The sequence below is a fragment of the Oryctolagus cuniculus genome, chromosome 14, assembly GCF_051225735.1.
Source record: "Oryctolagus cuniculus isolate XC-2025 breed Fujian yellow rabbit chromosome 14, ASM5122573v1, whole genome shotgun sequence".
Taxonomy (NCBI): Eukaryota; Metazoa; Chordata; class Mammalia; order Lagomorpha; family Leporidae; genus Oryctolagus; species Oryctolagus cuniculus.
Window position 1 is genome coordinate 37,283,922 of NC_142880.1, and position 27,582 is coordinate 37,311,503.

Sequence of the window (27,582 nt, forward strand, 5' to 3'; positions counted from 1 at the left end):
AAGGACAGTATACACATACACATGCATGCATGTGTGTATGCACAGGTGTATTTATGTATTATGTGTATGTAGGTGTATGTACACATTGCCTCATGAAAGCTGTCAAAGAAGCTACATTATAGATAGATTAGTATGTGATTACATAATGTGCAAACATTGCTCTCACAACTTTCTAAGACTTTAGTTTTTATCATTGATTCTTGACACACTTAGATTATACTATTTTTTCCTTTTTTTTTTTTTTTTGAAAAATGATTTGCTTATTTATTTGAAAGGCAGGGTGAGAGAGAGAGAAAGAAAGAGAGAGAGAGAGATCTTCCATCTGTTAGTTCACTACCCCAGTGGCCACAACAAAACCAAGAGGTAGGAGCTTCCTCCAGGTCTCCCACATGGGTACAGGGGCCCAAGTACCTGGGCCATCTTCTACTACTTTCTAGGCCATAGAAGACAGCTGGATCAGAAGTGGAGCAGCCGGGACTCAAACCAACAGACTACGTTATCTCTGCAAATCATTCTTACACTCTAACATGTATGTACCAGGCACATATTATAACAAAACTAAGTTATCTAAGCTCTACATTGGGTGCTTTAGAATCCAAGCCTATGGATGCTGTTAGAGATAAATCACTAAATGGCTTCAGAGTTTCCTCAGGGCCATGCAGATCCAAGGACATAGTCTGGAGAGTGAGTCTTTCTACTTAAACTCTGAACACTCAGTGAGACTGGGACTGCTATGGAGAGAAAGGATTTGAAAAGGTTAGAAGGAAAAAGGAAGTGAATAGAATTGGGTGCACCCTACCAGGTCCAAGACTTCACTTCCTTTCCGCTGCCACAACCACCTCTAGTCACTTTTGTCTTTGATAACTCTCTGCTTAACATAATCTGAAGTCTTCCATAGCCCTCAGTGGCTTAGCCAGTCTCCCAATTTGCAAAAGCTCATGTCATAACATTTGCTGCACTCACTTTGGGAGCAGGAAAAGAAAAGCATTTCAGAGCCTAGAAAAGATCCTCTCTTGAGGTGTAGCTTCTACCACCACCAACCGCTGGCCAGTGCAGGGGGAAGAGCACTGTGGTGAGGAGACCTAAATCTTAGGATCAAAGAATGGCAAGGGTAGTGTGGATTCTGGGGTCAAGAGGGCCCTTCCTCTGCCTCCCAGCAGGAACACAACTCAGCTCTCTCAAATAAAAGAAAATTAATTCCCAGTTACCCAACTGTACTTGCAATTCTCCGCGTTTCAGAAGACTGTATAAAGGATAACACTTTCAGTTTTTATCCTATATCTTCTATAAACTACATGAAACCAAATCACTTAGCTTTTTAAGCTCACAGGTTGGAAGGAGCCAAGAGACGACAAAGGAAAGAAACATGCCAAAACCCTCAGTGTTAAAGTCTTAGAACTAGCACCCAATCTGGTAGAAGTGTGCATGTCGCAGACATGATCCACCAGCAGATTATGAGAATGGGTAAAACTGTGTACATTCTGGGCAAAGGCAGAGGTTGGATGACTCTGTTTCAAACCTACTGTAACTGTGTGATATTCACCTTTATTAACATTAGTACTATAAACAAAAACTGAGAAAAAAAATTCTCAACTGACTGCGTAATAGAATTTAATTACCTTTTAGTTTTTAACAATCTGAGAAGAATCGAGTTCTTTTTTATACCCCAGAACAAGAATGTCTTATTCATTATCAGTTTGATAACCAACAGAATCACCCACAATAAAGTTCTACAAGCTCCATTCTTCAGAGACTTTCCTGGTATAATCTTTTCAATAGGTAAACATATTTAAAATATACTAAGAATATATATGGATCCTCAATTTTTTTCATTCAACTCTGAAGAGAGAGAGAGAGAGGAGAGAGAGAGAGAGATCTCTCATCCCTTGGTCCAGGCCAAGACAAAGCCAGAAACCTGGAACTCAATCTGGGCCTTCCATGTGGGTGGCATGGACTCAATTACTTGAAGCATCACCAGTTGCCTCCCAGGGTGTACATTAGCAGGAAGCTGGACTGGAAGCAGAGTAGCCAGCACTCAAACCAGGGCCTCTGATATGGGATGTGGGCACCCCAACTGGCATCTTCATGGCTGAACCAAATGTCCACCCCCAGATTCTCAGGATCTTAACCTTTAATTGATCATATCTACAATTTTTTGTTTAAAGAATTGGGCATCTGAAGAGCTAAAAGGAATTCCCACTCTGCAAGAAATAAAATAACTGAACCATGCCATATAATTTAAGAAACTGGGATGTTCAGAATGTCTCTGAAATGAGCCTGCAAGAGCAGAATTACCTTTATACCTAGGTACCAATTCTTTTTCAGAAACGAACTGATTAATACAAATAACAGAATTCCAAGGAAGGAACAAGACCAGAGCAAAGCATTAGGTACGGCTGAGGATCTCAGTGCATAGACAATGAGCTATCAGGGATAGGGCAGGTGAGATGAATCTATTCTACCAGATTCACTATGGGATATGACTGAGAGAGGCAGATGCTTTCAAGAGAGATCAAGGAACAGGGGGAGAATAAAGAAAGAGTGATAGGCCGGCGCTGCGGCTCAGTGGGCTAATCCTCCACCTGTGGCGCCGGTGCTCCGGGTTCTAGTCCCGGTTGGGGCACCGGATTCTGTCCCGGTTGCTCCTCTTCCAGTCAAGCTCCGTGCTGTGGCCCGGGAAGGCAGTGGAGGATGGCCCAAGTGCTTGGGCCCTGCACCTGCATGGGAGACCAGGAGGAAGCACCTGGCTCCTGGCTTCGGATCGGTGCAGCGCGCTGGCTGTAGCAGCCATTTGTGGGGTGAACCAACGGAAGGAAGACCTTTCTCTCTGTCTCTCTGTCTAACTCTGCCTGTCCAAAAAAAAAAAAAAGTGATAGGGAATGAGGAGTGAGAGAGAAAAGGACTCCATACACCTCTCATCCAATTTAAAACACTTCAGAAGCGAATGTTCAGCTAAGTACAACACTACTGCTCCAGTTACAAATATTCTTGATTTTTTTTTAAAAAAGAAGAAACCTTATAATCGGTCTGCTGCTTCTCTAATTGTTAAAGAGAAGACAGGGAGATGATTGCTAATCAAAACAATGACCACAACGATGACCAAATTCTACAATTCAGAAGCAAGCTGCTTAAACAATGTAATAAATGTAAGCTGTTGAAAACAGTACAGGGACGTAAAACACTCAATAATTGTCAGTTATTACAGCGTCTGCTGTCATCCCCACTGTCACTGCAGTGGTGCCATCATCGTCATCGTCATCCTGTCCTTCAAAGGCATTCTCAATTATCCTGTTTGTTTCCCTGAGAGTTTCTATTCTGATCTCATGATAAAAAATAGAAGTGGGCTGATGCCACGGCTCACTAGGCTAATCCTCTGCCTGCGGTGCCGGCACCCCAGGTTCTAGTCCCGGTTGGGGCACCGGATTCTGTCCCGGTCGCTCCTCTTCCAGGCCAGCTCTCTGCTGTGGCCCAAGAGTGCAGTGGAGGATGGCCCAAGTACTTGGGCCCTGCACCTGCATGGGAGACCAGGAGAAGCACCTGGCTCCTGGCTTCGGATCAGCACAGTGCACCGGCCGTGGCAGCCACTTGGGGGGTGAATGTGGGGAGCAGCCCGGACTGGACTGAGTTACTGGAATTAAGACTTATTCTATGCATCTGCTCTCCCACAATATGGCGCTGGGAGAGAAGTAAACAGCTTCCGCACAGCTGCCTCCAGTTCAACCAATAAACTGTAGGACTTGCTCCTGATTGGAGAGCAGCGTACTCGGCGTGTGGGCAGCCGAGTTGGGATTGGCAGAGGAGGACTATAAAGGAGGAGAGAGACGGCATGCACGGAGGAACATCTAAGGGGAACATCTAAGGGAACACCTGTGCAGCCCCCAAGAAGAGCCGGCCGGCGGTGTGCCGCTCCCCTGCGGAAGTGGGGAATGTGGCCAGGGGGAACTGCCCTTCCACGGAGGTGGAAGGGATAGTAGCCAACCCGGGAAGAACCAGCAGCAAACCCGGGGAGGGCCGAGCAGACGAAAGAACAGCGCAGGGTCCTGTGTCGTTCCTCCACGAAGACGGGGAGCGACAGGTGAACCAACAGAAAAAGGAAGACCTTTCTCTCTGTCTCTCTCTCTCTCACTAACTCTGCCTGTCAAAAAATTAAAAAAAAAAAGTGAACAAAAAGATGCTGTTTTCTCTTGATATGTTTCTTCTAAGATTTAAAACAAAATAGTTCATCTTGATCTATATATCAAAATGTTCAGAGCTTTAGCATTAACATCACCAAAATGAAAGCCACCCTACTCTTTTTCGGATGATGGTGCATATCCCAAGCTTTATCCTATTTCTAGAACTTGTTTTGCCCATGAGCCCCACTGTGTCACTGCATGAGTCATGGGCAATGAGCTATTCAAGGCCAACATAACTCAGAAAGCACGCCTGCATACTTGTCGGCCTCCCAAGCCTGACTCTGGCAACAGCTCTACCTTCTAGGAAAACAGTGAGAAGCTTATATGGAAGCTTTCGAATATGCACATCCACCAGAAAGTGTGAGGTGCTTAAGTACTCTCTGCATAATTCATTCTTTGCTTCAAACCTAGCAAAGATCCATAAAGAGAGACAGCAGGGATGCTTTAGGTATTTTCTGCAACCGACCTCCCAGGGGTCGCTTCCTCTAATCCCAGAGAGCAGGCCCAGAGCACACGTGTAGCCTTCCCAAAGTAGGCTGCCCTTCCCCTGCTCTCCCTGGGACTGCACAGTCCACTGTGAAAATAACCCAAGATGAAACGCCCTGTCCTGGTGCTGAGTCTGCACACCCGAAAACAGGGCTGGCCGTCTGCGTGGACACAGACCGCAGAGGGAGCAGGGGTCGGAGGCAGGCTGCCCACACAGAAATCCCTCACGAGACACTGCACAGACATAAAAAACAACACACAGACATTTCTAACCATGGACCAAGCAGTCCTTCAGGAAAATCGGAAGAGTTTAAGTACCTTTTGTCTCTTGGTGGCTCCGATAGGCCGTAAGCTCTTTGCTCTACAAGACACAGAAAAATCAAATGAAAACAAAGGCAGACACATGAGCAGTCACGTGTTAGTCTGACACGCACATGCTCAGTCATATTGTACCATTCTATACAGGAAAACAAGTAATCTTATAAAAGTAGAGGGCATTGCTCTGTCTTTATCACTTTCCCTAGTTTGGAGAGGTTGGGAAGGAAGCCAAAATACAGTAGCATGTAATGACTCAGGAAGGAAGTTAGCGTGAGCAAGCGGCAGCAACACTTGCAGAGTGCAGAGGATTAGTTCCATCGCTTCGATTGTGTCCCACCAGAGCCTCACCCCTCTTTCTTAACACCAATTCCCAAACACACGCCATCAATAAATATCTTAGCTGCCTTTCGGCAAAGCTCAAATGCCAAGTCTTGCAGGCCAGCATAAGGAGGAGTCCATCTTAATTTAGCTGCAGTGTCTTTATGAAACCCTAGCAATGGCCAGGTCTGAGCTGTGCTTTGTGGGCCCGTGGGAAAGGGAGAACCACCTTTCCCACTGGACTTCTGGAGGGTGGAAGGGCAGGCTCATGCAAGCAGCTCAGCGCCATCTTGTTTCCCGGCGTGGGTGGGGCAGAGACACGGACGGACTCAGACAAGGAGAGAGACTGAAGGAGGGAGCGGCCACTGTGGAGTAACCATCTACAGCTCAAGGACAAATCCTTCGCCATCACAACCCAGAGCAATGAAGAGGCACAACTAGCTACACAAGGGGTCTTCCAAAAGTTCACGAGAAATTTGTATTATGAAAAACTACATATGGATTTCCAAAACTTTTGCACCTAAATAACCTTATCTTTTAATTCTATTTTTTTCATAAACTTTTTGAAGTTTCCTCCTAAAAGGAGGAGAACAAATAAATATCCCCTGAAATGTGTAAATTTTAACATTGCATTTAAAGCTATCTTGTGCATAACAGAAAATCTACTTTGTTGAAGAATTTGACAGCTCTATTTTACAGTCACAATTAAATGTTCCTCAAAATTAAGTCACAGGCAGAAATCACGGCACTTATTGTAAAACAGCCTAAGTTCCAACAGAATAAACCATGTTCTGAAGATAATCAAGCTATAAAGTAACGGAACAATTTATGCAACTGGACAAAATCTAAAAGGATTTCATCTATCTGTTCATAGTAAGCTTGAAAACCACACTTAATTCACTCTTCAAATTCTTAAATGTGGAACACTTCTGTCCATCTTGATGAGGCTATAAAAATAATCACTCCAACTATGCCCTTTCTGTCTAAACTCACAGAGGACCACAGGGAATTTAAAAGCTTGCTTTTGCTTTATGTACACAGCAGTAAATATTAAAGCTGCAACCACTGCACTCGTGACTAAGTGAGGATACTGGACATCGCAAATGAAAATCCAAAGGACTGAAAGACCATCCTATCTTTGCATATTTGCAATATGGCTCATGCTGGGTATGAAAGTTCCCTATTAGAGCCCAAGAGACTTACACTCTTTGGAAAAAGTGTTAGGACTATTCAGAACTCACCAAGGGAGTATTTACAGCAACACAAATGTCCACTTAGTTTTGATTAAGCAAATAAAATAATGAAACATTAGACTATAGCCTTGAACTAGGCCAACGTACACACCTATCCTTGTGTTACACAGAAGCAGTTAAAGTTACTCCTTCTTCATCAGGAGTTCATGTATTCATATGCTCATGGTCTTGATTCACTTAAATGGTATCAGTCCAAACATCTGCAACAATACAGTTCTCCCCACTGGAATCTCCATATATTGCCTGGTTGTAGTTCTTAACTTCTAGATAATATGAAACTTTATTCAGACAGCTTTGTCTTTAAGTATACTTTTCTAAAGATAAAGCTCTATTTATTAAAAAGGGGGGGAGGATTGATATCAGCTTTTTATTCTCTGTAAGCCAGATGAAATATAAAGATCTAAGTTTTATACAAGGCTAAGATATCTTTATTTGCTCATTAAACAATCAATTAGGGTTCGTGTTCCTTCTAAACAATCAACTTCTGGTACTCATCTGCTCAATAATTTCAAACTTCAGAACTCTGTACAAATCAGGGATACCCAGATATTCAGGCAGGGCCATCGCTTTGCACAGAAGGCTTCCTACTTGTTCACAAACACTAACAGTGCAAAGCTAATTCACCCACTAGCACCATCAGCGAAATGGCGTCACACTGCCATCAAAAGAGACTGCAACCTAACTAAGGTTGGAGGAAACTAAAGTTGGAGACACTAGAAAGATCCACGAAATGAGAAAAACAGAAGCAAAACCCATGAGAGCAAATGCAATCCACCTTTGCTTTCCCTTTCCTCTCAAGGTAACTATGTCCTCTCCTACTTTCTCTTAGAACTTTTCTCCATTTCTCCATTCCAGAAATAAAAACTGACATTTGCTCTCAGTCTCAAGGTCGTCCCTCTTAATAATATGTCCCAGGAAAAAACTCACTTAGCACATTTTATATTTGCTGCACCGTATCTATCAAATTCACTCAACATGTATTCACTGGACATCTACTATATGCAACTCACTGTCTGAGGAGGTGATCCCAACCACAATGATTACCTTTTTAGTGTCGTTTCACATGGCATAAAAGTGCAAAATAAGACAATAACAATTTAAGAAAGTAAAACAATAAGAAAAAGAGGAAGAAACAAATAAAATAAATCCTGTTTTCAACATCGTCTATTTGGGAATCTGAGAATGCTTAAACACACCCCTTGCTTTCTGAATATTTTAAGACTCTAAAAGCTAATAGACAAGAAAGGCATTATCTCATGCATTGACAAAAATTTCATTAAAATGTCAACTATAATGCAATGGGATGGATCCAAATATACCCCTTAAATATAATTATTATACATTATTCATGGAAGTCTGAAATAATTACATTTCAAAATAAAGTTGAAAATAAGGCCAGTGGCTGAGAGAGACTACAAAGAGATTGATAAATTGCCCATAATTGTTGTATCTATAGATCAGAATTCTGAAAATTTATAGATCTGAATTTTCAAAATTCATCAGGCTGCATGCTTATGATCTGCATTAGTATTGTATAGATATATTATAATTTGGTTAAAAGTTCATTTTTAAAGGTTAGATTTCTGATTACTTACTTACATTGCCACAAAAAATGAGATCAGATACATTTACTCATGTCGCAAATACATTATTATTTCAACTCTTTAAAGTCCCTTTCTAAACAAAGAAAAAATCCATTTTTCAATGCTTTGGTTCTGAGGAGTTGGATTATTTTAGTACTTTGTACTGGAAGCCAAAGTAATTTGTGATAATTGGCTTAAATAAAATGCTCTAAGCCCTCACAATATCTGCCTGGACTTAATTCTAGTCTGCACCATCACAGCAACAGAGCTGTGCATGCTAATTTCCAATGAGAAAAGGACTCAGGAGAAAAAATAACTATGAGAAAAAAATTGAAAATCCTTGTTGCTCTTCTGTGTCCTTACACTAACTAGAGGCTGCTCTGGAACAAAATGGTGAAATGAACAGTGCTTACCCTCGCTTGAACTGCACACTGTGAAGTCACGCACCAACCGAGTTTTTCCTAAAGAAATTTTGGTTGACGAGCAGGAATAAGAACGTGAGCGGATTCCAGAAAGCAGTGATTCCTAAAAGAGATTATCATAGAGTTTTTCAAAAACTCTACATGAGACTTGTAATAGATGCGCTCATCATAAATGTTAATTGACATTTAAAAAATTTATTGAATATATTTAAGGCATATAGCATGATGTTAAGGGATACACAAAGATAGTAAAATGATTATGATAGTGAAGCCAACTATCATAGCTAAAGATCTAATGCAAACATGAGGACTACAGGTAATAAATCAGCGTTTTAAGTCAGCGAGAGAAAGAAAAAGAGAGCAGCTCCCTCCTGCTGGTTCACCGCTCAAATGCCTAGAAACTGGAAGTCAGGAACCCAATCCAGGTCCCCCTCAGGGGTGGTAAGGGCCCCATTACTTGAGCCATCATCTGATCTGCTGCTTCTCAGAGTTTGAATTGGCAGAAAGCTGGAATTAGTGGCAGAACCAGAACTCAAACTCATGCATTGTGACAAAGGACACAGGAGTCCCAACAGCTGGGTCAAAAAGCCCAACCCAAAATGTCACCATCTTTTCAATGCTTTAAGTAGACATGAGATTCTGAGAACAGTTCCTATGTATACTTTAGGATGCAAGTATGCCATTCCAACCAACATGGTAAAAACTGAAAAATTACATGACTTTTTCTTTGCCTATTCAACAATGAATTATTGTTTTTACCTGAGCTATCAGTTACTTTGCTACTGTATACTATAGCATTCAAACAAATTTTATCTGAGCAGAGAGCTCTACATTTTTTTTTTTACAGGCAGAGTTAGACAGTGAGAGAAAGAGAGAAAGAGACAGAGAGAAAGGTCTTCCTTCCGTTGGTTCACCCCGCAAATGGCCGCTACAGCCGGCGCACTGCGCCAATCCAAAGCCAGGAGCCAGGTGCTTCCTCCTCGTCTCCCATTCAGGAGCAGGGCCCAAGGACTTGGGCCATCCTCCACTGCCTTCCCGGGCCACAGCAGAGAGCTGGACTGGAAGAGGAGCAACCGGGACAGAATCTGGCACCTCAACCGGGACTAGAACCCGGGGTGCCGGCGCCGCAGGCAGAGGATTAGTCAAGTGAGCTGCGGCGCCGACTGAGAGCTCTACATTTAAGGAATACTAGAAGGTAGAGGAAGAAGCAGTTGCAAATATAAGAGGTTTTAAAACTGCAAAGCAGCTACTTGAAATTATAATATGATTATAGCTTCTAGGGAAATTAATACATCAGGTCAATGTACAAATCCTTCTAGCCTGGGTTCATTTTTCAATAGACCTTCCTTCCTTCACTTCCTGGAGTGATGTTTAAACATCACTGATTAGTATATCTTTAATAGTACTCCTTTTTAATGACAGCTATTTCTCTTTTTTTTTCCAAATTACACATCATTTCTGTTTTTATATTGGCAATATTCATAAAAATGCAGGATGGCAAAAAATCTAAAACATAGTTTTCTTATGTTTCAGAAAGTTTAAGTGAATATGCAGTAGAATTCCATTAAAGCAATTTATAGCACCCAACTCCTATCCCATAGAGGCCTTAGGATTGATCCTATCCATGGAGTTTTAGGGTATCTCTAAACATTGCAGCTTTCTCTACTAAAATCAAGCCTTTGGAAACTGTCTCTGCCACCATACACAGTCCCTCCTATTCCTCCTAAACGAAAACACATGGTCACCCTGCGTTCATTGGTTTAAAGAAAGCAGAAGGAAGCCGAAAACAGAAGCCTGACCTTGCCTCCAAGGGCCTTGGGCTGTGGCTCCCGACTGTCTTATCAGGGCGTACATGCTGGGGCTGCATCCTGAGAAGGCCAGCCTGAACTGTCCTAAAACCCCAGCAGTGAGCTGGCTACAAAGGACCTAGCACAATGAAGTCATGGATGGTAATCATTTTTCAAGACAATGAAACCTTGAAATTGTCTAGGGGCCCAGGCTGTGAATTAAGCTGCTGCCTGCAGAGCCGGCATCCCATATGGGCACAGGTTAAAGTCCCAGCTGCTCCACTTCTGATCCAGCTCCACAGTGATATGCCCAGGAAAGCAGTGGAAGATAGCCCAAGTGCCTGGGCTCCTGCACCCATATGAGAGACCGGAAGAAGCTCCTGTCTCCTGGCTTTAGCCTGGTCCAGTCCTGGTCATGGTGGCCCTTTAGGGGGTGAACCAGCGGACAGAAGATCTGTCTCTCTCTCTCTGTCTCTCCTTCCATCCCTCTCTATCTATAACTCTGCCTTTCAAATAAATTTAAAAAAAAAACTTTAAAAAAATTTGCTATGGTGCCAGCACTGGGGTGTAGCAGGTAAAGTCACTGTATGCAATGTTAGTCTCCCATATGGGTGCCAGTTCAGAGTCCTGGCTGCTCTATTTTTGATCCAGCTCCCTGATAATTTGCCTGGGAAGGCAGCGGAAGATGGCCCAAGTGCTTGGGCCCCTGCTACCACGTGGGAGATGCAAAAGCAGCTCCTGGCTCCTGGCTCTGGTCTGACCCAGCTCTGGCTACGGCGGCCATTTGGGGAGTGAACCAGCAGGTAGAGAAGTTCTCTCTGCCTCTCACTCTTTGTAACTCTTTCAAATAAATAAATAAATCTTCAAAAAAGAAACTGAAAAATTTTGGTAAAAAGTCATACTAGGTAATTTCTGAAGCAAGGCAAGATCTATTTTGTAGGACAGATACTCCCTGAACAACATGAAACTATTTCTCAAAGACTGAATTATTTTTCCTTCCAAATAATAAAGAGCTTTTTACAATTTCATTTAAAATGCAAATCTAAGACTTATCTATATGGCCAACAATATCCATTTCTTATTATCCAGAAGTATCACAGAACCTTCAATTTCAAAAGGTCATCATTGCACTACAGGTCTCAAAGCCAAGAAAAAAGGACCAAGAATCTGTGGTCAGAGGTCTAAATCTGAGCTCCAGCTCTATCATTGGGGTGGGGGAAATGTGGATAAAACACTAACCTTTCCAGAAGCTCATCAACTCAAACAATGAAATAAAAAAAGGGGATGGAGGAACTGGCATCGTGGTGCAGTGGGTTAAGTTCCATATATAATGCTGGCATCCCTTATCCGTGCTGGCTCAAGTCCAGCTGCTCCACTTCCTACCCAGCTCCCTGCTGATGTGCAGCAGCAGATGGTCCAAGTCCTTAGGTCCTTGCACCCATGTAGGAGACCCAAATGGAGCTCCTGGCACTGCCCAGCCATTGCAGCCAGGGGGTAGAAGACCACTCCCGCTCTCTCTCTCTCTCTGTAACTCTGCCTTTCAAATAAATAAATCTTTAAAAATAAATAAATAATAAAAATTTAAAAACAAACACTACTTACATCCTAGGTGAGTTATGAGAAAATTCATATGTAGTACATACATAAAAGGTTTTATATATTGCAGGTAATGCTACAAAAATAATGCAGTATCATAATAACCATATGTTCACAGTAAAAGAAGTTCTGGCACAGTATCACATTGTTTGAGAGGAGTAAACAATTCCAATTAAAAGAAAAGAAATGGACAATAAAAGAAATGAAGCAGGAAAAAAACACATTCAGACACAAAAATGCAAGGTTGGAAAAATGTATTTACTTTAAACACAGACACACACACACACACACACCAAAATGAAACTTCAGTGTGCACTGCCAAGAGAAAGCTTGGCTCCCATGGAAACGCTGACAAAGTGTGTGATGCTCCGATTAGTTCAGGCAGCCAGGATGCCTTCCTGGGAATGCTGCTGCCTTACTAAGCTCATTTCCCTCCTGGGCCAAGCAAACGTGTATGTGACCCACACAAGTCTGATCACATAAACTCAGTGCCACGAGTTCTTCTCCCCTTCCTTAATGGATGATGACAGAAATCATCGTACATACGATAAAATGTTCCAACTATGTGAAAGACGGTACGTCCTCATGGTGAATTAAAGAAAATACAAGCCAGCCATTGGCCTTTAAAGACTGAAACAGAGTAGGAGAGATTTAAAAGACAGCCTCAACCACACATCACAAGGGCCTTCTCTCACCTCTGAAATGGCTCAAATGTGCAAATAAAACAGTTTTTCTGTTAGATAGTGATGGATGGATTCAGACAACAAATTCTCCATACTTCAAATAAACAATACCAGTAAACAATACCTTTGGCTGCAGATTACTTGAGAGAGAAAGCGATTCAGTCCTGGAGATATGAAAATCTGGTATTGTGTCGTTCTCAAAAGAATCCAATTCATCGGCAGCAGGAACCCCGGTCCTTGAGGCACCGTGAGGCTCAGGAGGGTAGCAAACATGTGTGTGCTCAGAATGCCCGGCCCCCGCGCTCTCGACATCCAAGGCGTCCAGGCTGGAACTGACAGCACAAGGTTAGAACGTAACCAGGGGAGCAGCCAGTACCGCTGGGTCTGCTCTCCGTGCAGGTTCCCTCACAGCTGTGCCACGCAGTGGCTGGCCACTTAGTTTCCAAGCAATATTTAATGAGTTTTTTAAATATTTATTTATTTATTTGAAAGTCAGTTACACAGAGAGAGGAGAGGCAGAGATAGACAGAGAGAGGAGAGAGGTCTTCCATCCAATGGTTCACTCTCCAGTTGGCCCCAATGGCCGGAGCTGCGCCAATCCAAAGCCAGGAGCCAGGTTCTTCTTCCTGGTCTCCCAGGCGGGTGCAGGGGCCCAAGGACTTGGGGGCCATTTTCTACTGCTTTCCCAGGCCATAGCAGAGAGCTGGATTGGAAGTGGAGCAGCCAGGACTAGAACCAGCGCCCATATGAGATGCCAGCACTGCAAGTGGCAGTTTTACTCACTACGCCACATGGCTGGCCCCTATTTAATGAGTTTTATTACTTTTTCTTCGCTCCAAGTCTCCTCTTTTTTAAACAACATTTCATGTTTCCCCAAATGAATGTTTGTCCCTGGCCAAAGCCAGACCTCAAAGGCACCCAAAGAAACAAAAGCTGGTTTGAGTTAGTACTAACCTCATTATTTATGTTTTGTAAATCTAACCATTATAAGCTGCAAATAGTAACTCTGCAAATATTTAACATGCAGACCAAACAGAGCCACTGGGCTGCTGGGAGGCTGGTCCTGGGGAGGAGGGAGAATTGCATATGGGAAGATGCACTGTGGCAGGCAGGGGCACAGGGAGGAGAGACAAGAGACGCATGCGGGGGTCTCCTCAGAGCTGTGTAGGCCGGCACGGAGCTATCCCGGGTTCCACTCATCCCACACTGCATGGCCATTTTTAGAGATTTCTAGAAAACACTCCCAGGAACAATCCGCTGCAGGTGTGACTCTGCTCTGTGACAACTTTTCTTCCCTCATTTCACTTTCACAACCGTAACACTACAAGCAGAGACTCTGACCCTCCACATTCCCACTTCATTCCACAACACTGATGTTCAAACCAATCAAACTTCAAGGCCAACAGTTCTCATGAAACTTTGAATTAACCTTTTGGGTTGTTTAAAAAAAAAAAAAAAAAGGTAGAGTAGGCATTAGAGCAAGTGGGTTATGCCACCACTCGGGACATCTGCATTCCATACCAGAGTGCCTGTTTCAGTTCCAGCAAACAGGGCTTTTGATCCAGCTTCCTGCTAATGGGCACCCTGAAAAGACAATGGCTCAAGCACTTGGGTCCCTGCCACCCATGTGAGAGACCCAGATGGAGTTCCAAGTTCCTGGCTTCAGCCTGGCCCATCCCTGGTTGTTGTTGGCATTTGAGGGATAGACCAACAGATGGAAGATTTTCTTCCCTCCACTTCTCCTTATGTATGTGTATGACCCACAGGCTAAAACCACAAGCTATCTAATGAATGTAGAATATCAACTTAATAAATCAGATGCCTCTTGGAACAGAAGTCCTACTATCTGAGCTTCTAAAGCAAACATTTCACTCCGTTTCTAATCCTTGAATCATTTCAGAAACTTCTGGGCACTACAACACTTGGCCAGCGAGTAAAGGCCACTTCTTGGCGCCACTGAGGATGCCCAACGTTGGGGCTTCCTCCTTCAGGAACTCATCAAGGGCCTTCACCTTGGCATTGAGAAGAAATCTGAGACAACAAGTTGCAGGTGGGCTTCAGGCTTCACCTTAATTCGGTATCCAAGGATCTTGGAGTCCATTAGACTATTTCTTACCAAAATGCAACCACGAAGCTCAGCATTCCTGGCAAATGCTGGGACTCTGAATGGAACAGGAATGCAGTAACAGATATTTCAGGGTGCTCTGTGGTTCCCTAATGAGACGAAGGAGACCTAAGGCACGTCAAACTTGCTGATATCTTGCGGCTCTGCATTTGTCTCTTGGCTTCTGATCTCTGCACGAAGGTGGTGAGTTCTGAATGATGGGCAGCCTGTGGCAACACCCTGATCATCACAAGTCTTTCTGGTTGCAGACAGTGTCTCTGCATCAGTGGGAATGCACCCTAGAAGCACCTGCGGTATTTTATGCCGTGTATTCTAAAGCATTCCTTTTATTCATACACATTGAACCACTACTTTTCTTTGTGAAGCTATTAGCCTAAGACACTGACAGCAAGGGCACCACACTTCCAGACTACCTCTAGCTACATTCTCATTTTAATTTTTTTTTAAGATTTATTTATTTTATTTGAAAGTCAGAGTTCCGGGGCCGGGGGGAGACAGAGACTGAGAGAGAGATCTTCCATCTGCTGGTTCACCACCCCCCCAAGATGGCCGCATCAGTCGGGGCTGGGCCAGGCTGAAGTCAGGAGCCAGGAGCTTCCTCTGGGTCTCCCACACGGATGCAGGGACTCAAGGATTTGGGCCATCTTCTGCTGCTTTCCCAGGCACTTTAACAGGGAGCTGGATTGGAAGTGAAGCAGCCGGGACTCAAACCGGTGCCTATATAGGATTCCAGCACTGCAGACAGCAGTTCAACCTACTGCGCCACAGCACTGGCCCCTAGACTCTCATTTCACAACAGTAATTTCCTACTTCCCCCTAGAGGAATGAGAAATCAGTGCATTATTCTGTGACCAGAATTTTCTTCTAAAAGCATGAACTGGAGTACTTTAGAACATAATGCCACATGCTCTTTCATGATGTGAAATGCATTTCTTACTGCAGATTGCAGTAAGACAAAAAGGTTTTGAAAAATACAAGTTTTAGACTGAAATAAGCACTTGTTTTCTGTCATCTAACTTTCTGTTATATAAGATTTTTAAGTAGATGCTCTATTGCTTATTTTCCTCTTGTGCTTTCTCCAAAGAGCTATTACATTTAAATAATACAATGGTTACAAATTGTGCATATTTTAGTAACACTAAAATACTATTTTACACCTTAGAAACCGAAGACTTAGGTCCTAGCTAGCCTTGTCCTATATGAACCCCAGTTTTTATTGTGTGCCCCCAAATTTCCCCTTCATTAGAAGTTCCCAGCGTGCCAGACTGTTCGTGTTCTCACATTAACGAATCAGGTTCATGTCACTCTGAGCTGTCAATCATATTACACACTCCCTGTCCCCTTCCCCTCTCCCCCACGCCGTGACATCAAGCCCGGCTACAGGGTCAAACAGGGCATCCCAGGGGTCACTGTTCTCTCCCCTATTCCCTACATTTCTCAGAGGAGAGGGGTGCCCCTGAGATAGTCAGCCTGTGGGACCTTCGGCCTGGGGGGCGGGTTCTGAGGCATGGCCTCGCCTTCCTTTCCCTCTTTCTTCTTCCCTCTGCGCTGACATCCTGAATTACCTTTACTCAGAGTAGAGGTTTCTCCTACATGCTGAAGAGGAAAGTTCTCCGCAGCAGTGAGGTGTCTGAGCCCCAGAGCCTGCCTAGGATCAGAGAGCAGGACTCAGACATCTACTCAGTGGGCTGGTGACAGCGCGGTGTCTAGATACTCAGCGAATATTTGCACAAGCAAAACAGACAGACCTTAGTGCCTTCTACCTCTATGTTCCTGCAGGGCCTCCTCTAAAAAAATCCCGTGAACCTCCCCGGACCTGCCAGGCCACAGACGTGACGGGGCCTGGGGACCCCGCCACAGTGCCCCATCTCACACACTGCAAGCAGCTCTGTGGATTCAGCGGCCCCTCCTCCCAGGGCGACACAAGTCCACACAGAGCCCAAAACAGCCCATCAATTCAGGAATCACACATAATCAATTCCAAACAAATACTAACGTCCAGAATATAAATCTAAACACAACCTCCAACACCAATACCTGTTACTTAAAGTTTCACAACCTCAAGTTAAATTGTCAGTGCAAAACAGAGCACAGAGATTGGCACCCACTGAATGCTGGCTCCTCTCCCTTTCTCTCCTTCCTGATCAACTGAACCTCTGCTGGATGCTCACTCACCTGTGTGGATGTTCATTCACAGATAAACATTTATACACACAAACAGGATGAATGGACAGATACAGGCAGACACAGGTCTAAACACACAGAAACGCACGTAATCATGTTGTATACAATAAAACTTAAGCGCTAATGACATTTTTATATACACAAGAAAATACAAGTAAGGCAACTGTGAGTTATAGAACATAAAAATGAGCAGGCACATAGGAGCCCACCCAACTGACTCTTGAACTTGGGCCACACCCTGGACACATTCCTGCAGGCTAATGTATTCCATCCCTCACTAGACGTAACAAACATCTTGAATTTGGGGATCCCCCCCCCCGCTTCCTTCTCTTGTTTTTCTTCATAGCTTATGTACATATTTATAAATCCTAATAACAAATTTGCTTAGTTTTGAATTTTATGAAAATGGAATCTAACCTAAGTGTTTTATGGCTTACTTTTGTTATTTATTCATTTTATGCTTCTGAGATGCATGAAACTATATGTGTAGATTTAGCTGTTTAATTTTTAATTTAGTTAAATTTTTAGTTAAATTTAAAACTAAATTTTTAATTTAGTTAATTGATTTTTATCATATCACACAATATTTCATGGATATTTGGGCTATTTTGTGCTGCTATAAAAATGAGGTATCCTGTAAAAGCTCACAGAAAATGTACATCACCTTTTAGTTTCACTTCTCTGAATGATTTGAAGCCCCCTCATACTCACATATAAAAGGGGAATCCACAAAGTCAGTGGGAAGTGTACATTATGAAAAAAGCTATGCATGGATTTCAAAACTATTTTGCACAAAAATAAACTTAGCTTTTAGTTCTATTTCCCACACATTTTTGAAGTACTTCTGAATGCATCCTAGCATACCAGAGGAAAGCACATATTCAACTTCATGTGATAATCTCAGATTTTCCAAGACTGTTACACAATTTTGCTCCTGTCACTTATACATCGGAGTCTCCATTGTCTGCATGTCACCAAAACAGCTTTAGATTTTTCAAGTTTTTGTCAATATAGTAAGTATAAAAGGAATCTCAATGAGCTTCCCTCTACTAGACTTTAGTCCATTTTCTTAGGTGCCTTCCTTTTCTTTTCCTTTTTTTTTTTTATTTATTTGACAGAGTTAGACAGTGAGAGAGAGAGAGAGAGAGAAAGGTTTCCTTCCATTGGTTCACCCCCCAAATGGCCGCTACACCTGGAGCTACGCTGATCCGAAGCCAGGAGCCAGGTGCTTCCTCCTGGTCTCCCATACAGGTGCAGGTGCCAAGCACTTGGGCCATCCTCCACTGCCTTCCCAGGCCACAGCAGAGAGCTGGCCTGGAAGAGGAACAACCAGGACTAGAACCTGGTGCCCATATGGGATGCCAGCACCTCAGGCAGAGGATTAACCAAGTGAGCCATGGCACCAGCCCCTTTTTTCGCTTTTTAAGATGTATTTATTTATTTGAAAGAGTTACAGAGAGGGATAGATGGAGAGAGTGCAATCTTCCATCTGCTGGTTCACTCCCCAAATGACCACAATGGCCAAGGGTGGGCCGGGCCAAATCCAGGTGCCAGGAGCTTCATCCGGGTCTCAGACATGGGTGGCAGAGAGCCCAATAACTCGGACCATCTTCCACTGCTTTTCCCAGGCCATTAGCAGAGAGTTGAATCATAAGCGGAACAGCCAGAAACAAACTGGCACCCACATGGGACATCAGAATTCTAGGTGGCAGCTTTACTCCCTATGCTGCAATGCCAGCCCAAGTGTCTTATTTTCAAATCAACCAACACTGGAATCAAAAGAGGAGCAACATTTTGATGTACAGATGAAACTTGGTGGGGCTGATAAAAAACTTAAAAATAGGATTCTCCAAGTCTAGCTACAAGGTTCTTAAAGTTTCTATGTTTTTTCTCTAGGCTATATCTTACCTTCTTTTCTTCAGATGGCTTTGTTCTTTCTTGAGTCCATGAAGACCTAAAGAAAGATTCAAATTGTGCATGAACTGGATGGTGATGTAAAGGGCCACTGGGCTTCAGTATTTCCCACCACTTCCCTGTCCTCCCTGCCTGGGAACATACCAGGGCTGGTTTCTGTAGGAGGGAGGTACATGTGGTTCTCAGATCCCAGAGTGGAACCCATGGGTTCAGCACTGGTGCTGGCAGGGATGCCCTCTATATTAATATAGTTGATATCCAAATCGCCAACCTGGAATTTGAAAGAAAAACGTTTGTTGAGCAAAAGCAGAAAGACTGGCTCAGTTAAGAATCAACAAAATCCCCCCAACTTAAAAACCTTCCACCTCATTTATCTTTTTTGTTTGGCTTGTTTTTGTTTTGTTTTATGTAAATAGAGAATTCTTTCATGATATGTTTTTGTTCATGTGTCTGCTGTCACATGATTTACTGAAAAGAAAACGATCGGCCTAGTATTTTATGATGTTATTCACTATTACAAAACTGGAAACTGATTATGCTCTTAACATTTTAAGAACCAGTGACTCAAAATGAAGGAGAACGTCTGAAATACTTGGAAAGAAAACGAACAAGTACATAGCTTTAATGCAAAGAGAAGTTCATAGTGGAGAAGGTAAACAAGGTAACAGTGGTCACATAAATCTGAGTCCATCAGGGAAAAGCACCAACTAAAAACCAAAATGAAAGTCGATGAGGTGCGTGCACACAGCATAAATGCAGCACAGGGAAGTCCCACAGCTCCAAGGTACCTGCAAACAGTAACCAAAGCCAGCAAACAATTAAACTCTTGTCCCTGCCTTAAGACTGCACACTGGGACAATCTGAATGGCAGAGAGAAGAGGGAGCTAGTGAAGGACCTACGATTTCTCTGAAAATCATCACCAGAAGGAAGCAGCCCAGCCTACCTATGTGAATAGAATCCTGGTTGATCAAAACACTGGATCTAAGAGAAGGGCTTTGAAATCCTCATGATTTGAGGTGCTGATCGTCAAAATGACTCATGTCTGAAGAAGGAAGTAAAACGGAAGACAGCCATACCACCACCACAACCAGGTATCATCATTGTCATTTATGTGACTGCTTAAACTAGTGTGTGAAAATCTGATGGGATATTAACGAACTCAAAATATCTCCTGGCAGCATAGTTACTACTTTGAAAAAGGGAAAAAAAATGACTTTACTGAAAAGAAACATGGCAGATCAAAGATGAAATAAGCCAGCAACTATGGAAAAGTTACATCATGTGCCTCCTGATACAGTACACCAAGAAGGATACATCACCACATCCATAGAATTCTGGCCCAATGTTTATAATGTGAATCCAATTACAGCAAAAGTTCAGACAAACCAAAATTGGAGGACATTTTACCAAAAACAAAAAGAGATCTATATTCTTCAAAATAAAATCAAACTCATAAAACTCTAAAGAAATGTTTAAAAGACTAAAGAGAGATGACAACAAAAAGGCAACACCAAAGGCCATCATTGATACAACTGGCTAAGCCTGAGTAAAGTCTGAAGATACTTAATAGCATTGTGTCAATAATTTCCTGATTTTGGTAACTATATGGTGCTTATATAAGAGAATGTCCATTTTTCAGGAAAGTATACTGTGAAAGATTAAGAAATAAATATGTGTCATTTTTTAAATTTAAAAATATTTACATACATATTTTAGCTATTTGCATGCACATGTATATGCGCACATACACACTGAGAGAACAATAGAGTAAAATGTGGTAAAATACTAGCATTTGGGGAAATCAGGCAAAATACATACAGGTGTTCTTTGAATATGAAATTATGTTCAAATAGGACACTCTTTCAATGTAGTTTAAATGATGGAGAAATTTTTAATTCATCCTGTGAATTTCCTTATCAGATAGGTTGTTATCCATGAAAATCAACAGGAAAGAGCAATATTTTTAGGTTTCTGTGCTAGGTTGAGGAAGACAAAGGAAATTAGATTAGATGCTTTCCAGATATTACTAGAAATTATTTTAAATATGCCCAATTCGCTCCTCTCACATTGTCCTTGTTATTCAAGCCAATACAAGAACAGTAAAAAAAAATACTATGTTTTTCTATCCTACACCTATGTAATGAACTTAGTGATTTATAAATAGATTTAGTGTTGTTTCTCAGTTTTCATTGCACCAATTTAGCAAGTTCTATGTCTCAGTTTATAGAATTGAGCTACTTGAGTTACCTCTAAATGTATCTCTCACTTTTTTTGCTTTACATTATCAAAGCAATTTCTAATCCCAACTTATTTATGGTTTGGGAAATCTTGCATTTTAATGTATCTTAGAACACATGAAAACATAATTTTCCCACATGATACTGAATCACTACAAAGGTTAGATATTTGAGGTAAATGGAAATATTCTAGTACTCACTGAAGTCCAGAACAAAAAATAAATATGAATTCAAGAAGTATTTTGCTTGCACTAAGAAAATATGGCGAAAGAAAAAAATCCTTTAAAAGCAGAACATGGCAAAGATCTGTATACTGAAAATTATGAAACACTGAAGAAAGAAACCAAAGATGACATAAATGGAAAGATACCCCATTCATGAGTTAGAAGAATTACTTACTGTCAAAATATCTATGCTACTGTATATACTGTATAAATATCTATGCTAGTATATCTATAGATTCAATGCAAAATTCTAATGGCATTTTTCACAGAAAGAGGGAAAACAATGCTCAAATTGGTATTGGAGCCACCAGATATTCAAAATAACTAACAGGATCTTGAACAAGAATAACAAAGGTGGAGGTATCAAATTTCATGACTTTGAATTATATTGCAAAACTGTAATAAAACACTATGGTACTGGCCTAAGAACAGACATATAGATGAATGAAACAGAAAAGAAAATCCCAAAATAAGCATACACATACACAGTCAATTAATGTTTAACAAAGACACCAAAAATATACAACGGGGAAAGAACAGTTTCTTACATCATACACAAAAAAATCATCTCAAAATGTATTAAAAACTTAAATGTAAAACTTGAAATTGCAAAACTCTCAGGAGAAAGGATGGGGGAAGTTTCATGATTTGGGTCTTGGCAATGACCTTTGAGTGTGACACCAAAATTACAGTCAACAAAAGCAAAATAAAAAAGCAGGAATATACCACACTAAAGCATCTCTGCACTGTAAAGGAAACAATCAACAAAATGCAAAGGTGAGCTATGGAATGGGAGACAATACTTACAGACCTTATTCTGACAAGGGGTCAGTATTCAAAATACATAAGAAACCCATATAACTCAATAACAAAAATATTGTAATAACCTGATTAAAAATGGGCAAAAGACCTAAATAAGACTTTTTTAATCCAAATCATCTTCAGAGAATTCAAATTCAATAAGATTATCACCTCACACCTGGTATCAAAAGGTCCAAAAATGAGGCTGCGGAACAAACAGAACTCTTTGACCCTGTTAATGCAAATGTAAATTAGTACAACCATTATGGAAACTAATGTGGAGTTTCCTCAAAAAAGAAATTGAACTAGAATTACCATTTAATGGTAGTATAAATCCAAGGAAAATAAAATCATTATCTCAAAGAAGTATCTGCACTTCCACGTTCCCTGCAACATTATTCACAAAAGCCAAAATACGGAAGTGTCCATCAACGGACGAATAATTCAAGAAAATACTATATGTGGGGCCAGCACTGTAGCGTAGGGGGTAAAGCCCCTGCCTGCAGTGATGGCATCCCATATGGGTGCTAGTTCAAGTCCCAGCTGCTCTTCTTCTGATCCAGTTCTCTGCTATGGCCTGGGAGAGCAGCAGAAGATGACCCAAGTCCTTGGGCCCCTGCACCTCCGTAGGAGACCAGAAGAAACTCCTGGCTCCTGGCTTCAGACTGGCTCAGCTCCAGCTGTTGCGGACATCTGGGGAGTGAACTACTGGATGGAAGACTCTCTCTCTCTCTCTCTGATTTGCTGTCTTTCAAATAAATAAATAAATCTTTAAAGAAAATACTATATTGAAGATCCTCCCCAGCCCCACACCTTTCTCCTTCTCTTTGTGTAACTATTTCAAGTAAATTAATAACTCATTAAAATAAGAAAAGAAGTTCTGGAGTCTTGGTGTACAGAATGGTTAATAATAATTCATTGTACAAACTTGAAATTCACTGGGAGTTGGTCTTAAGTATTCTTGGCATGCACACACACACACACTATGTGAGCTGATGGATATGTTAAATTAGCTTGATTATGGTCATCACTTCATAATATTTTTTAAATATCTATTTATTTGAAAGGCAGAGTTACAGAGAGAAGGAGAGAGAGAGGTCTTCCATCCACTGGTTTACTCCCTAGATGGCCACAACAGCTGGAGCTGGGCCAATCTGAAGCCAGGAGCCAGGAGCTTCTTCTAGGTCTCCCATGTGGATTTAAGGGCCTAAGGGCCTAGGCCATCTTCCACTGCTTTCCCCAGGCCACAGCAGAGAGCTGGATTAGAAGAGGAGCAGCAGGGACTCGAACCAGCACCCATATTGGATGCTGGCACTGCAGGAGGCGGCTTTACCCCCTACACCACAGTGCCAGCCCCCACAATGTATATTAAAACATCACTCCTTGAATAGATATATTAAAACATCACACCTTGAATATACACAGTTTTTATTTGTCAAATATCTGAATAAAACTAGAGAACACTTAATAAATAATAATATAGCTGGAAGACACAATTACCCTGTATTTCAAAAGAATGTCCCCAGAGCTCCCCCTTGGTCCCATGCCCTATCCCAGACTTCTATAACTAGGGCTCACATTCAGCTGGTTTACACCAAAACGACTCTACCAGTTATTTACAACTGATTTCCATTCTCATTTATTAGGTTCACTGTCACTCTGAGTACTGCTCCACCCTTTGCCATTGATTCTATGCATTTGTTTTAACAATGCCTTTTTTTTTTTAAAGATTTATTTATTTCTTTGAAAGTCAGAGTTACACAGAGAGAGGAGAAGCAGAGACAGAGAGAGGTATTCTATCCAATGGTTCACTCCCCAATTGGCCACAACGGCCAGAACTGTGCTGATCCAAAACCAGGAATCAGGAGCTTCTTCCAGGTCTCCCATGTGGGTACAGGGGCCCAAGGACTTGAGCCATCTTCTACTGCCTTCCCAGGCCATAGCAGAGAGCTGGAATGGAAGTGGAGCAGCCAGGTCTCAAACCGGCGCCCATATGGGATGCTGGTGCTTCAGACCAGGGCATTAACCCACTTTGCCACAGCACTGGCCCCTTAACAATGCTTTGTAACACTAATGGAGAAACTAGAGATATTTAACTAAAGGGCTGTGATTGAGATCTAGTATACAGAAACAAAATCTGTAAGTAAGAGTGCAAAAATACACATACTAACAGCAGCAAAAGAAAAGTAAAATGCCAGGGCCCAGTGCTGTGCATAGTGGGTAAAGCCACTGCCTATGATGCCAGCATCCCATATGGGTACTGATTTGAGACATGACTGCTCCATTTCTGATCCAGCTCCCTGTTAATGTGCCTGGGAAAGCAGTGAAACAGATAGGTCTCCACATGGGAGACCCAGAAGAATATTTGGGTTCCTGGTTTAGGCCTGGCACAGCTCCGGCTGTTGTGGCCATTTGGGGAGTGAACCAGTGGATGGAAGACCTCTCTCTCTCTCTCTCTCTCTCTCTGTCTCTCTCACTCTCTCTCTCTCCTTCTCTCTGTAATTCTGCCTTTCAAATACATAAATAAATCTTTAAAAAACACAATAGAATGCCTTAATATCAGCACAGATGAATATGTAAACGCATCTTACATGGGGATTAGATATTTAAAGTCAACAGACACAGCAGAGATTTGGCTGTCAAAATTACCCTTGAAAATCCCTCAAGTCTCCTGTAAGGTAGGGAGGTTCTACCAGACCCACCCCTTACGAGCTTCTCAGTGGGGTGAGGTATGTGCTGTCAGGATGGAAAGCTCTCAGGTAAACCTCCTGACAAGACTTCAGGGCAGCATCCGCAGTGGTAGAAGCAGCACAAGGACGCTGCGTTTCTAGCTCGTGACACTAGGGCCTTACCGGATCAATCACCATACAGTTGGCATAGATTTCATCTCCTCCATTCAGCAGGTCGGAGAGCTGGCCTGTAGCCAGCAATGCTGGGGGGCGCTTGGATGCTTTGAGGGCCTCAAAGGAGCGATCTGGAGGGAGAATGAAAACAGGACAAATAGAGTAGGGGGAATTCATTTCACAGTTCAGCTTTTCACCCTTAGTCAAACCGTAAGGAAAAAAAAATCAAGAATACATTGTTGAAGATGGTGGTTTGCTGTCTTCATATTTTAAGATCTACATGCTGGAATTTTCTTTTCTATATCCAAACTGTCTCAGTTATCTAGGATTATTCATGCAATGATGTATTGAGTGCTTCTAGATAGATAAATATTTTCCCAGTTTAAGCACTACTTTCATCATAAGGATATTTTTTAAGTAAGTTAGACCTTTGCCTTCAATATTCAACATATTAAACCAAATTTCATTTCTCTATATTAATAATGAAGAAATATTAGTGATTACACTGTTATTCTCAGGGCCCAAGGACAGGTTCAGACTCAATGCTTGTTACTAATGTACCCAAAACAGTACAGAGCCTAGCTAGGCATTCCAGCTCGTTACTGCCTGCAGAACATACAGTTTTACATGGCGAGAATTTTCCTCCTGTTTTAATTACAGAAATGGTTGGGCTCACTTCCACATTCTCAACTGTGTTCTAAATAGGTGAGGTTACTCAAAGTTGAATTACAGAAAGGTGAGAAGTTACTCTCCTCGTAGGGAACAGAGAAGTTATCTCCTCGTAGGGAACAGAGGGGTGAAGACAATAAAGCACACTGCAGCCAGACAGCCTAGTTTCCTGCTACTTTGACTCATGTTTGAAACCTCCCAAAGGTTTCCCAGAGTTTCTTCACCAATAAAAAGTGGATTATTATTATGCTTTCTTCATAGGGTGGCTGTGAGGATTATGCAAGTCCAAACATGTAGCGCAGTCGACACTAAGTACTCAATAAATATTGTGTATCACTATTATTATTATGAATAGATTAGCAGCCATGTTCTTGGTGAGGTAGGAGGCTATGAGCCATAGTGTTAAACTAATAATATAGTATCCACATCTGTAAATGACTTTAGTAGAGTAGGTCTGATGATGCACCCATAACAAATGTTGTCTTCACTTCCACCCAACAAGTTTTCTTGAGTGGGCACAAAAGGGATGGGTGTTGCCTCTACTCCATTAGAAATGCCACATGCCCCACTTTCCATCTTACCTTTGTTATCATCCATGGGAATGAATCAGAACATCAGAACACGAAAAAGATTTGTAAACATTGGGTTCACGTACCACAAGCAAAATAGCCTACTCTTCCAGAGAATCCTAGATGCCTTACAAAAGTTACAAAGACTCATGCGTTGTACAAGGCAAATGGCCCTCGCTCCAGAGTCTGTGTCTAAATCTACTCCCCCCCAGAATGCCAAGTGAGACTGTAGTAAGGAAAAGTAAATGAAAACATTTTATTGCTATTCTATGATGCATTATTTTATAATAATGCAACATAATATGGGAAAATCCACAAATACTTCTCAAGTACACCTTTATCAATTTCTATATATTTGGATTCTAATTACACAAAAGAATAGCAAATTCCCAACAGTTATAAATTAAGAACCTGACAGAACACCTTCAGTATGTTCGGAGACAATACTTGGACATTTTACAGAATGTTTTAAAAACAATCATAAATAACAACACTCAAAAATAATCCAACCTTAACTACTCTCCAGTGTCATAGTTCACAGACTACAAAATACCCAAAACTCCCAGTACTTTTGGTAGGCTATTTATACTGCTTTCCAAGCACTGCCAAATTAAGATTTCATTGATAACCGGACTGAGCAAAGACCAAAGAAGATACACAAAAAGACAACTGCAAAGAATTGATGGATTTCATTTTAAAAACATGGAACCCGGTGAACTCTGACTCCAAGCCATGTGGCACCAGCGAGTGCACTGCTAGGACACCTGCAGCCACATTCTTAACCACTGAAGAGAACCTGGTGCTCAGACCTCTGACAGCGCACTCACTCCAGGCTGAGCGGGGCCAGAAACCAGCACTGCTCTCATCCACACAGGGAACCGGCACTTGAACTTGAATGGAGTAAACTTCCTCACAGGTATACCCCGGCCCCTGTGGCCAGTCAGAATCCACAGCAAGGTCACATCCAAGCAGTAAAAGGTGGTTGAGTCTGGGCGCTCGGTCCCAGCTGGGGTCGAATCTGTTTTCTGCATCACTAATCTGATCCGGGTTTAAGAAAACGATGCAATGTAGTCAGCAGGAAAGGGACACAGTCGCTTACCCTACAATTCTGAAACCTAGAGAGAGAGAGCTCTGAAGACCAAAACATTCGTGCCTAAGTTTAGTTCAGAAACATATTTGGTGCCATCACCCGCCCCAGCACATCAGGACCATGGCCCGACTTAGGCCACGGGGGTCACATATGTGCTACTGAACACCGCCGTGCGTGACGAGGGCATTGCCCTAGTGTCTCCCACGGGAGTCACGGCATAAAGTACAAGCACCGGGCCCAAAAAGATGCACAAGTGCCCACTCCAAGCCAAATCCGGTCCCGAGAGTTTCAGAGCAGAGACTGT

At 42.2% G+C, this 27,582-nt stretch overlaps 1 protein-coding gene across 1 annotated transcript in view; it reads right to left on the minus strand.

Moving 5' to 3' along the window:
• ARHGEF28 (Rho guanine nucleotide exchange factor 28) overlaps nucleotides 1-27,582 on the minus strand; it is a 137,199-nt gene that overhangs the window by 90,997 nt on the left and 18,620 nt on the right. The window contains 6 exon segments of the mRNA XM_017350622.4: nucleotides 4,980-5,022; nucleotides 8,547-8,658; nucleotides 12,746-12,953; nucleotides 18,839-18,905; nucleotides 18,908-19,115; nucleotides 24,960-25,081. Of these exon segments, the coding sequence (XP_017206111.3) occupies nucleotides 4,980-5,022; nucleotides 8,547-8,658; nucleotides 12,746-12,953; nucleotides 18,839-18,905; nucleotides 18,908-19,115; nucleotides 24,960-25,081 (760 nt within the window).